Genomic DNA, 13,596 nt, shown 5'->3' on the forward strand with positions numbered 1-13,596 from the left:
CGGAGCGCCTGGAGGAAACCCACGCAGATATGGGGAGAACGTGCAAAGTCCACACAGACAGTTGCCCAAGGAGGGAATTGAACCCAGGTGCTGTGAAGCAGTAGTGCTAACCACTGAGCCACCTTGCTGCCCTATTGTGGGGTAGCAATCAGGAATCCAGAGATAAATCCTCTCCTCTGTTCCTCTCATCTATACTCCAGATCATCAATCTGTGTATAAGATATGGGATTTGAATATCAGTTATCCCACTGCAGCATTCAAATTTTGTCAAATAAGTAGAAAAAAAGCACAGCTGCCATTGACAACATTTGAACATTAAAACTATAATTTATTTTCTGTTCATGGGACAAGGTAAAAGTTTGAACTTGGATTTCTCGTGTTAAAACTGTTCCTGTCTTGTTAATGTTTCCAGTGAATTTGAATTTTTTGCCTTGCCATTGACAGAAGCTGTGGTAGATGTACATGCTAATTTGTACGGCATTTCAAATGGTCAAGAAAACACCATCCCTTGTACATCATATTGTCACTGAGTTGATGCTCTGTATTAAAAACCTCTGCTGTCTGGTTCCATCTTCATTCTGACACTGTTGAATATCCTCAGAGATTGGCCCTGCCTGGCCCTGCCTTGAGCTGGGCTTCCTTGAACTTTGCTCCTTCCAAATTAAGCATGCTCCTGTTTGTGGAGGCAGCAGTAGTGGGTTGAACAGTCAATCATTTAACAAGATGGGTATTCAGAGTTTGTCTTGCTGTCTTCAGGGATTCTAGACAATAAACTCACTGAATTGTTAGTCCTCTTACTAGCCCAGTCCAGTTTAGTCCAAAGCAAGACTTGGAGAGTAAGCACATTTGAAGACCACAGAGCTCAACAATGTGCACCCTTGTTAGTTACAGATCTCCAATAGGTGCAGAGGTACATGATTATAGACTTAATGTCTGCCATACACAAAGAAGCTCTATGGGGGCAGAAAATGCTTCACACAGGAAAATCTATAGACCAAGAACCACATTAGACTGGCATCTCTCTGTAGTTTACATGTGGTCTGCCAGTTGCAGCAATTTTATATTGCTGATAACATGTTTTTCCTTCTTTAAAATATGATCATTGCCATGTGATGACAGCAGTCTCCCACGCAAACTAACTCTGTGTGGACAGGGGAAAGCAAACTTCAATAACTATCACCCATAATGTTTGCTTTTCTTGTAATTCTGGAACCAGTTTCTTTTCAAAGCCGCAAATGCTGTTATTCTAAAGGGAACAGTTTTTATTCCCTTCAAAAACGAAAAAGGATACAGTATATGTGTATTTATTTTGCTACTTTTATTGGATTTTAATCATAATCATTTGCGACCATTTTTCTCTGAACTGTGAAACATAGTTATTGTTTAGAGAGTTCTTTGTAAGTGTTCAGTTAAAAGTACAATATTTAATCCATTTGTTTGACATTTTGGTAAATGTTGTAGCACAATCAAAGCACTTCTGAGCTTTAGTTCATGAAATTATCTCATCCAGAATAAAATTCTAGTGAATATTATTATGAACAAATTGTAAATAATCTGGACCCTGAGGTAAAGTAGTCATTATTTCTAAGTTACTCAACAATTCCCTTGTGAATCTCTTATTCCCATTTAAGCTACAGAAGTGCATTGGCGAGCGAGCAATATATTACATCAGTTACTTCCCCAAACAAAGTAGTCCTTTTACGAAATACTTTATAGTTGTAAAACAAACATGTACTTACTTGTAATTGTCCTCTTCAACAAACTTTTGCAGCTCCTCAATATATCGAACAGACTTCAGGTACTTCTGCACATGGGGCAACGTTACTAGATAGTCTGTGAAAGAAAATAGGCATTACAAATAACTAGTCAAATCACGCCAGTAAGGAATCCAGGTTTTAAATGCTCTTGTAAAGGACACATTTTTTTTCTTGAGAAAGCTTGGTAAGACCCTAAGTGCAGAACATCATTAACTCATTCTTTTGCAGCACCCCAAAAAGATATTTCTTTCATCGTCCTCTCCATTTAGAATGATTTTCTGCTTTTCTCTTCTTCCTTCCATAGTGGGCAACACTTTCCCATGATATACTCAATCTGTTATCTTAAGTCAAGTCCATTCACTTAACCCATCAAAGCCACCTTCCAGACGATGCACAAATGTCCCTCACAATTTGCCGTTCTACTTTTCTTCATAGTATCAGCAAAGATGGCTACTACACAGAATGTTGCAGATATATTTCATGGCTTTGTGACCCCCCCCAAGTTTAGTCTTCCATCCAAAAGACATTGCAACCTGTGAGCATTAACATGAGCAGAGTGCACGTAAAGAAGTGTTGAACGAAATTAGAAGAATTGCTGAATATAAATAGTGAGTTCAACAATGTTTGACATTCTTAATCACGTGCGTATTTGTACAAATGCTAACTGAATTGCAGCAGTTTGAAGCATTGCTGGACACATTGCAGATAATTTACCGTCGGTTATAGCGCTTTTTGGGAGACCTTGTGGCATAGTGGGAGGTAACCTTGCTTCTGAACCAGAAGCCCTGAGTTTGAGTCCTACCTTAGGAGTAAGGAGCAAGGAATGCACATTCATAATGTGGCCAAACATGTAAGCCCTTCCAACACATAGAGGTGGCGGGCACTAAGAGTGGGAGAGATTCCTGGCCAACCCATAAGATTAAAAGAATGTTAGAATGTCTTCCATCCTTCTCCATAGCTCCTGACTGCAATACGCAAGTAAAAATCACATCTTGCTACAGCAATGCAGACTCTGAGTACCATCACATACTCTCATGGTGTTCTTTGTAATCTGTCAAACCCAATTATAAAATAAAAATGAGAAGTCTTCAGAAAAAGAAAGTGCCTTCAAAAATCTACAGTTGATTCACAAATATTATGGTAATATTATGCTGTTGCTTGAATGGTAAACATCTTAACAAGCACATTTGAATCCTTTGCAGTATGCATTTCCTCAGATACAGGTAAAATAATTTACAAATTATTAAAGACTCCTTGAAACTTTTGCACTGTAATGAAGCAGGGAATATATCCATTGAAGAGATCAGCCATACAGATCAGGAAGATTCCTGGTCAGGGTTAGATCAGCTAAAAGTAATGAGAACATTGAGGGAACCCATAAGAAGTTTTGGTGTCCACGGATGAGTAAGGGAAATGTCAGCTGATGAGGAGAAAATTCACAATTTAACAAACCTGAATCCAACCATGTGGGCTCGTTTTTATTGACAGAACACAACAGAATGCAGGAAGTTAGTCGTATTTTAGGTCAATTGCAGTTAATCTCAAAAAGGGCCACAGTTTGGTCAGGACATGATTAATTCTATTTATGGCTGGCTCATTGATGGTCACTTCCTCTTCTCCTGAGTTGTGTACTCTTCACTCACTTCTCCAGCCTGACCTAAGGCACACCCTCCAAATCCACAACCTTGCTAGATAAGAGTAACAGGTGACTGACCACTCTCCAAGCCATACACCATTCTGACTTGGAACTATATTGCCATTCCTTCACTGGGTCAGTCTCGGAACTCCTTCCGTAACAGCCCCGTGGTTGTACCTACACCACACAAACAGCTGTGGTTCAAAGAGGAAGCTTACCAGCACCTCCTCAAGGGCAGTAAATGCTAGCCTAGTCAGGAACACCTACGCACACAAACAAATTAATTTTTAAAAATTCCACATTTTGCTCATTGAGAATTTGTGGGAGGTGTTTAATCACTAGACTGAAAAAGGGGTCTTTGTAAGGCTCCTGTGATATACTTCTTACAATTTCTTCCAAAGTAATACCCTACAATTGAGGCACTCTGCATAAGTGAGCACAGAAGAATGGCAGATAACTGCGAGAATTTGACAAGAATTCAACTCAAAAATTATTCAATTTCTGGGCCCTTTCAAAATTGGCTGCAGCAAATTCTTTCTGCTTGTAAATATAACAAACTACTCACGTCCAGATTGAACAATTGTCCAACTCAAAATCTTCAGTTTTAGTTGGATTCCTACTCATGGGTCAAAGCAGCTTTTGGGCTCTGATTTATAGCACAACTCAATTTTAAATCTCTCTAATTTAACCTCTCTCAGTTCTGAGGAAGGGTCACCAGACCAGAAATGTTAACTCTGATTTCTCCTCACAGATGCTACCAGACCTGCTGAGCTTTTCCAGCAACTTCTGTTATCGTTTCTGATTTACAGCATCCGCTGTTCTAGCGGTTTTTCTTTCGATCTTGGAATTGCTTTGGTCGGAGCTTGGACAACAAGAACTCCAGTTTGTGCCAGATAGAGTAAACCCTGGAACTCTAACCAATTTATCATTGCTTCCAAAACAACTACGACATCATTACGAACAAATACATCAATGTTCACAAAAGAAAACATGGTAATCTCTGTAAAATTGTGGCCTGGGTTTTGCAATTAGTGGCACAGTGCTGGTGCTTGCTCATGACCTTGAAGAAAGCTGCCAGCAAAATCGAACAGACTCTGTAGTATGGATTTCTCCATTCCCAGTGCCAGCATGAATCTGGTACTCAGCCAAGGAGATCTCTCAGCATCCAGCAACAGTGATGACAGGAAGCCGGGTACACGGCCAATCGCTTTTAAAAATTCTGACAGACAGCAAACCGGTAGACAAAGTGCTTTGTTCGGACATTATCATCATTTTACAGCAAATGAAAATAAACCTAAAACATCATAAACTTTGAAAAATGTTTGAAAAAAAGGACTTGTGTTTAATAATAATGGAGAAGCTCAAAATTCAACAAATACAAAATTGGGATTTCCAGAGCTGATGAGGATGTTCGTTGGAGACAATGCTCAGAATCTTATAAGAGCCTGAATGATTTGGGTGATGAAGAGATTTGTGGCAACATCATGTGAGAAATCTATTGTGATGTCAGCTGCATCGGTTGCATATTTGCTGAGTTAGCGAGCTGCTAATTAAGGATTATCGCTCGATAAATTGTTGCGAACCTTAGTACCATTGCACCTCATTAATATTCATCAAACTAGCATCTCACCAAAGACAGCAACAAACTAGATGGTGAGATTTCTCAACATGCAGGTCAGAGTGGCTGCCTGGTGACTTCAACTCAGCCGCTGTGTGAGCAGCTTCCATGTAGTTCAGGATCAGGATCAGAATCAGCTTAGGGAGGCATGGTGGTTCAGTGATTAGCACTGCTGCCTCACAGCACCAGGGACCCGGGTTCGATTCCTGCCTCAGGAGTTTGCACATTCTCTCCACGTCTGCGTGAGTTTCCTCTGGGTGCTCCAATTCCCTCCCACAGTCCAAAGATGCGCAGGTCAGGTGAATTGGCCATGTTAAATTGCCCATAGTGTTAGTTGCATTAGTCAGGGGTAAATATAGGGTAAGGGAATGGGTCTGGGTGGGTTGCTGTTCGGAGTGTCCGTGTGGACATGTTGGGCCAAAGGGCCTGTTTCCATACTGAAGGGAATCTAATCAAACATCACTGAGGGGCATGATGCATGTTCATCTCTTGCACACCTACACCCTTCCAGGCCAAACCCCTTCCACAGACATTGGCATCCCATGTTTGCCAATCCCTCCTGATCCCCATGGTGCCATTCCAATTCACTTGCAGCACACTGCGTATGGACAGGCTTGCACTACAAGCACTGAGAGGCTCCAGCAGGGTCACTTTGCACACAAGAGATTGGCACCCAGCTCACTGACTGGACGAGGCTGTATTCTCTGGGGCTGTTTACTTGCATTGAAGATGTAACAAGAAGGATAGATAAAGGAGAGCCAGTCAATGTAGTGTACTTTTCAAAAGGCATTTGATAAGATGCCATGTACATGCTTATCACACAAGATAACAGCTCATGGTTTTTAATGAGAAAATTGGTATGGATACAGAATTGGCTAAGAGGCAATAGAATGAGGATAAAACGGTGATTTTCAGCGTGACAAACTATAATCAATGGAATGCCATAGGGATCACTCTGGGACTTCAACTATTTACAACACATGATTGATGTGGATGAAAGAAATGAGTGTATTGCAGCCAGATTTGCTGCTAATAGAAAAGCCAGTCAGACAGCACATTGTGAGAAGGATACAAATAGACAGAAGACACATTAGGTGAACAGACAAAAAAATTGGCAGGTGAAAGGCAATGGCCTGGTATTATTACTACTAGACTATTAGTCCAGTGACCTAGCTAATGGTCTGTGGACTTGTGTTTAAATCCCATCTCGACAGATGGTGGAATGTGACTTCAATAAGGAAAACATCTGGGATTAAGTTTACTCATGACTATGAAACGTTTGCCTATTGTTGGAAAAATCCATCTGATTCACTAATGTCCTTTAGGAAGGTAACAGCCATCCTTACTTGATCTGGCCTACATGCGACTCCAGACAAACACCCTCTGGGCATTTAGGGATGAGCAATAAGTACTCGGCTGGCCAGTGACATCCCGTGAATGAATTAAAGAAAATAAAATGGAAGACTGTTCAGTTTGGCAGGAAGAATACAAAAGCAGAATATTATGTAATTGGAGAGACAATACAGAATGCCACAATACAAGAGGGTCTGGTTATCTTGCACACAAGTCACAAAACGTTAGCATAGAGGCGCAATAAGAATTTAGAAAAGCAAATGGAATGTTGAACTTTATTACAAAGGGGATAGACTCTTGTCACAGGATATTGTGTACAGTCATGATTGCTTACTTAATGAAAGCAGTTCAGAGAAGGGTCCCTAGGCCGCTTCCTGTGATGACATGACAACGTGGTTATGGCTGTACCGATTATGTGTTGGGAAGAATAAGAGGTGATCTAATTGAAACAAAAGATTCAGATGGGGCTTGCCAACTGAGACAGTGTTTCCCCTGACTGTGGGACCTCGAATATAGTGGTTGTGGGGGGTGGGGAGTCAGTGTTTCAGAACAAGGGATTTCCCCCAGCACAAAATGAGGAGAGATTTCTTCTCTCCGAGAGAACAGTGGAGGATAGGATACTGAATATCCTCAAGACCAAGTTGTAGAGGTTTTTGACCTACAAGGGACTCAAAGGTGATCAGGATATTTTGGGGAGGTTGAGTTAAGGTTGCTATCAGATTAGCTGTGATCTTAATGATGGAGGAGTCTTCCAGAACAAATGCCTACTCCTGCTCCTATTTCTTATGTTAATTCAAAGATATTTGCAGAATCAGTGTCCATTACTCAGCTAAATATAAGAAGGTGGTCTTTTGGTTCAAGGGTAATGTCTCTATCTCTGAAGCAGAAGATCCAGGTACAAATCCCATCAATCCCCAAACTGGTCATAACATGGCAAGATAGGTTGATTAAAAGTATGCAGGCGCTACATGTTTTGCATATATTTTTAATCTGGAAGTATTCAAAGGATTTTATTCACAATTCATTTTAGGTATTGTTGTAAATAAATGTTAATTTATTGTGGACAAGGCATTAATGAATAAACCACACTTGTAAAATGACAAGAAATTTAATCTTTTCAGACTTCCAACAATAAACGTCACTTAGTATTGCTAATTAGTATTTAAAATCTGTTAAACTATTGTAACATGAAAATGAATCCACTTAAAAGAATTAGACCAGAATCATTTCCACATCCAACTAACTCCTCTGATTGTCAGTGGTCGGAAAATTACAGTTCAGAAAGGTTATACCTCATAATATTAGGTCAAAGTGATTATACATCTGCTTTACGCATCACTATTTGAAACTAAATTGCATCTGTACTGTCGATGTAGGGTAATTACACTTCCTGCAGTAAATTATCTTTCAGAGCCAATTCCTTATCGATTCAAGTTTCTACCCTGTTAACAGCAGAGTATTTCCCCATTTCCAGCACAATCTGGTTCACAATTGACAAAATGAATTCCTCACATTGTTGAGAATCAATGTATGCCTCTGAAAGCCCTGGATAACTTCTTCCCTTCCCAGTCAAGGGTTTTTATAAAACTCCATTCTGTCAGACTCCAGCTGTCAAGTGTGAGACTTTCCGACGCAGAGGCTAATGCTATAAAAGGCTTAGTCATTCGTGAAAATATCAATTCATGAAACCAGACCCAGAACCACTTGGTCATACAAATATGGCAGAATGGGGAGGTGATGGCCCAGTGGGATCATTGCTGAACTATTAATCCAGAGCTCCTGGTAATGTTCAAATCCTGTCATGGCAGATAGTGGAATTTGAATACAATAAATATTGGAATTAGAGGCTAATGAACTCAACCATTCGCTAATTGCTGGAAAAACTCACTGATGTCCTTTCGGTAAGGAAACTGCCATCCTTACCTGGTCTGGCTACATGTGCCTCCAGGCCCACCGCAATGTGGTTGATACTTAACTGCCCTCTGGGAAATTAGGGATGGGTAATAAATACTGGCCTAGCTAGTGATTCCCTCATCCAGTGAATGAAATCTACTTCTTCTCTTCGACATACAGCACCAAAAACCAGCTAATTGCATCAGTTGTTGATGGATTGTTTAATGAAGTGCTACAAACATGCGGTTGTTTGCAGTTGTGATGACAGTGCGAGTACAAATGTTCACCATCACCCTGACGGTGAAATTGAAACAGTGTTCCCACATGTACAGTTATACAAGATGCTATCAGAGACTCCAGACCCACACAGTGGGCACAGTTTGAATCTAGCCAAGTGGAATTTCACTGAAATCACCTGACTTGAGATAAATTTTAACGTATGATATTAGTCTCAGTGAGGAAACCCTTGAAAAAGCATGGCAGGTCAGGCAACATCCGAGGAGCAGGAAAATCAATGTTTCGGGCAAAAACCCTTCATCAAGAATGAGGCTGGGAGTCTTGGGGGTGGAGAGATAAATGGGAGGGAGGTGGGGTTGGAGGGGGTGGGAAATGTAGCTGAGTGCGCAATAGGTGGCTGGAGGTGGGGGTAAAGGTGATAGGTCGGAGAGGAGGGTGGAGCGAATAGGTGGGAAGGAAGATTGACAGGTGGGACAGGTCATGAGGGTAGTGTGGAGTTGGAGGGTTGGAACTGGGGTAAGGTGGGGATGGGGAAAATGAGGAAACTGATGAAGTCCACTTTAATGCCATGGAGTTGAAGGGTCCCAGGCAGAAGATGAGAAGATGCCTCTCCACCCTCTAGGCTCGCAACCTCATTCCTGATGAAGGGCTTTTGCACTAAACGTCAATTTTCCTGCTCCTCGGAAGCTGCCTGACCTGCTGTTCTTTTCCAGCACCACTTGACTCTGATCTTCAGCATCTGCAGTACTCACTTTCACCTAAACCCTTGAAAACGTTGAGTAAGATTAAATTCTATTATTAATAATGTAACAAGTGCATAATTATTTATGACCAACCTCTGGCAGAAAAAAACTTCATATTTTTAGAAAGGCAAATTTCTCCAGTTTGATTTTTTAAAAATACGGATTTTAAAATGATAATTTATAAAGTTCATGATATTTCCACTTTTATCTGAATCCTATGTGTATAGCCTCAGAGTCATCCAGCACAAAAACAGACCCTTCAGTCCAACTAGCCCATGCCATCCAAGTTTCTCAAACTAAATTAGACCCATGTATCAGCATTTGGCCCCGACCCTTCTAAATCTTTCCTAGTCATATTCCTGTCCAAGTGCCTTGAAATGTTGTAACCATACCTGCATTTACCCATTTCCTCTGGCTGTTCATTTCATATACGAACCATCCTGTGTGTGAAGAAGTTGTCCCTCATGTCCCTTTTAAATCTCTCCCCACTCACCTTAAAAATATCCCCTTTAGTTTTGAACTTCCCTATCTTACAGAAAAGACCTTTTCTATTCACCTTATCTTTGCTCTTCATGATTTTACAAACTTCTATAAGATCACCCCTCAACCTCTGAAGTTCCAGTGAGAAAAAAGTCCTAGCTTACTCAGCCTGTCCTTATAACTCAAATCCTCCAGTTCTGGTAACATCTTTGTAAATCTATTCTGCGCCCTCTCCAATTTAATAATAGCCTTTCAGTAGCAGGACAACCGGAACTGTACACAGTACTCCAAAAGTGAGCTGAACAACATCCTGTATATGATGTCCCAACTCTTAACTCAATGGTCTGAGCAATGAAGGCAAGCGTGCGAAACACTTTCTTAACATGCTGTATACCCGTGATGCAACTTTCAAAGAACTATGTACCTGAACCCCTAGGTCTCTTCAACAAGGACACTACTATTAACTGTGTAAATCCTGCCCTGGTTCATCTTACCAAAATGCAACACCTCACGTTTATCTAAATTTAACCCCATCTGCCACTCCTTGGCCTATTGGCCCAATTGATCAAGATCCCTTTGTAACCTTAGACAACCTTCCTTCACTGTCTACCACCAATTCTAGTGTCATTTGCAAACTTATTAACCATACTTCCTATATTCTCATCCAAATCATTTTAATAAATGACAAACAATCGTTGACCCAGTACCAATCCCTGCCGAACACCATAAATCACAAGCCTCCAGTCTGAAAAACAACTCTTCACCACCATCTGCTGTCTCCTACTGTCAAGCCAATTTTGTATCCAATTGACCAGCTCTCCCTGAATCCCATGTGATCTACCTTTTCTAAGCAGTCTACCATACATAAGGTCATGGTCTTACTAAAAGTCCATATATGTCTCCATCATCTATTTCACTCTATCTATAAAATGATTACTAAGTGAAAGGTGGTGCAGTTTATTTCCTGGTTTGCTGCCTGTGGGAATACTTCACCAGGATTGGCTGCTTCTGCCTGATTGAGATTATCATTGGACACCAGAGATCTTCTTGAGCTTCACTGGACTCTAATGTTGGGAAAGGGGAAATCCTCACTCGATAGATTTTTGTAACCAACTACCCTTGGACCTCAGGGCAAATGCTATCTTCTTTCCTTTGACTGTGAAGGCCATTGTGTGCTGAGAACTCTTTAGAAAGTAAGACTCATCCTCAAATCTAAGTTCAAAAACAATATTTGTCTCACCGTTTTTAAAGGCGGCAACCTAAGCAATAACATTATTTTACTAGCTACTGAAAATACACAAAATCATCGGTACTACTTTGATAGTTTTAGCTGTTCAGTTTTGACTCCCCATTCCCAACAGCTACTGAAAACATACTGCAGTAAGAGTTTATTTTTTTCTCAGACTGTATAATAGCTTGCACAAAGATCCATAGATACTTCACACTGAGATCTAAACTGAGTGATTAATGATAATCACAAAAAACAAACTTACAGGTCAGCACTGCACATGCATAGGAAATGTGACCACCCCATTTTTCAAACTCTTTTGGTCAGACAGTACAACACTGCTTTGTTTCCACTGCAATGTTGGTGAATAATATTTAAAAAGAAACAAATTTCAAGAATAAGATGACTTCTCAGCTTGCAGCTTCAATCGAGTCTTTTCCTATCACTAAAAATAACATTCGTTAGAAGGCAAGTTGCTGACTTTAACAGATAAATTTTAATTCATTAAATATAGATAGATGGCAATTTAGGTAGTCAAGTGGTCTGAGATCATCAGGATTGTTATGTTCTGTGGCATGTTGAGTTCTGAGCTACTTGACAGAGGAACAATGAAGAAGGAACTGTCACTCATTAGACAAGTCTTTATCATTGGGATAAACTTATTTAAGAGGTTGATTAAGTTGGTTTCTCACATGCTGAGAGCACAGCCAGGGTGGCCTGGATACAAAACCTCACACTGAAAGACTCCAGCGTAAGTATGCACTGATTGCAAAGCAAGTTGGTATTGCTTCACACAGACTGCTCGTTTGGTTATAAAATGAATGCATCGAAGTGACAACCACTTTCATGGTCTTGTGCTTCACATCTGTGTGGAATTCAACTATTTTAATTTGATTAACTTGGTTCAGCACAAGGCCATTTTTCTTCCCCACTTTTGCAAGAGTTCAAGACTTCCAGAGACAAATGGCAAAAGAAATGATTAGTCAAACAAAATCTCACATCAGTTCCATTCTGTACACTGGCCAAGATCACAGAGCATTAGCAACGTAATGCATCTAAAGGAAACCAATAACTGTCTGACATAATGCGCATTTCTCTGCTATCCTCAGGTTAGGAGAATCAGGGAATGCATATGCCAATCCACAATTAGTGTAACTTGGGTCTCAATTCAATCACAGAGTGACTATCAGATACAAGGTGATTATGATCAACCCTACGGGGATTGACAGTTGAAAGTACAGAAGAGATTGTTATCCTGAGTATGAGGGAACTTGGAGTAAATTGTAAAAATGTAAGAGAGTTACAATCCACTTTGATAAGGACAGGAATCAATTGCTAAAATAAGATCCAACTGCTAATTTGATCTATAAGCCCCACTGCAACTAGAATTATCTTTTCCCCCTATCGATTTAATAATTGTTTCTATTGCAGTATGAGTAAAAATTGATTCTATAATTTGATGGGAACGTTGATATTCTGAATTCAATCCATTCACTAAAGCTGGTTATGAGCCAACAGCAGCAACACCGGAAGGCTCTTCCATAAGCAATTGCTTAAAATTTCTATTCATGGCTGTGCTTTACTGGCTGTAAACTGCACTGATATTAGAGGGAGGTCAGTCAAGGAGAACCGTGTGGTGGTATAACTGGGTTAAGAAGGAATCTACACAGCACAGCTGAGCTATTTCGAACAAACCCTCACTAACCCAGTCAGTATCGAGATTCTTGGCTGGATACAGGGTGCATGGTGATTCAGGGACATGTCCAACAATGACAAAAAAGGGGAAACTACACAACCTTTGAAAAGAAGGAGACAAAAACATGCTGAAAATCCAGTGAGACCACAGCTGCTCAGAATTTATATTAACAATTCAGGCTTTGAAATCAAAAGCACAACACTTCAAATTTGTGGATGACACTAAGTCTAAAATGGAGGATCGGGGGGGGGGGGGGGGGGAGGAAAATCTGTATTCAATATGGAGGAAAACAACAAGAATAGATAGACATGAATAAAGGTTGAAACTTTATTGCTGGAACAGCACAGCAGGTCAGGCAGCATCCAGGGAACAGGAGATTCGACGTTTCGGGCACAGGCCCTTCTTCAGGAATGAATAAAGGTGCAGAATGGGCAAATCATTGGGAAAACCAATAAATGTGAGATGGCACTTATGACCTGGAAGGCATGTGTCTGTGTAGGTTTGAGGAAGGCAGTACTGTGTATACTCGAGAAATAGTCGATCTCCTGTACAAGTCGACCCCTATTTTTGGCCACAAAAATCTGGAACTTTCCATATGTCTTGTGTGAAAGTCGACCCTCGTTCTTCACAGATAACAGACCAACATTTATGAGTCAGTGTACTGGTTGTCCTAATCTATTCCGGGTCTTCAGAATTACCATAATTCATTGTGTTTTTTTCTTGTTTAGAGATCAGTTGGGCTTCTGCTAATGATATGGTATGAAGTTTGATGGGCATGAGTTTCAGCCCCTCAAAAGTGGTATCCATGTAATAGTCGATCCCATAAATCTAACCTTAAAAAGCAGTCAAAAAAATTTGACCATTACTCAAGTATATATGGTAATCTCAGAATGCAAATAGAATAATTATTAAATTGTGCCATAGATTAACAAGGCCAATCAAAAGCACAACCAAC

General features: G+C 40.4%; 1 protein-coding gene across 6 annotated transcripts in view; it reads right to left on the minus strand.

The window, feature by feature from the left end:
- ralgps1 (Ral GEF with PH domain and SH3 binding motif 1) overlaps window positions 1-13,596 on the minus strand; it is a 762,687-nt gene that overhangs the window by 225,278 nt on the left and 523,813 nt on the right. For all 6 annotated transcript variants that reach the window (XM_087998399.1, XM_087998397.1, XM_043720239.2 and 3 more), the window contains one exon: window positions 1,740-1,833. In XM_087998399.1, the coding sequence (XP_087854525.1) occupies window positions 1,740-1,833 (94 nt within the window). The remainder of the gene's footprint in view (window positions 1-1,739; window positions 1,834-13,596) is intronic.

The sequence above is a fragment of the Chiloscyllium plagiosum genome, unplaced genomic scaffold, assembly GCF_037043375.1.
Source record: "Chiloscyllium plagiosum isolate Xiang-an unplaced genomic scaffold, Cpla_swu_hap1 HiC_scaffold_21, whole genome shotgun sequence".
Classification (NCBI taxonomy): Eukaryota; Metazoa; Chordata; class Chondrichthyes; order Orectolobiformes; family Hemiscylliidae; genus Chiloscyllium; species Chiloscyllium plagiosum.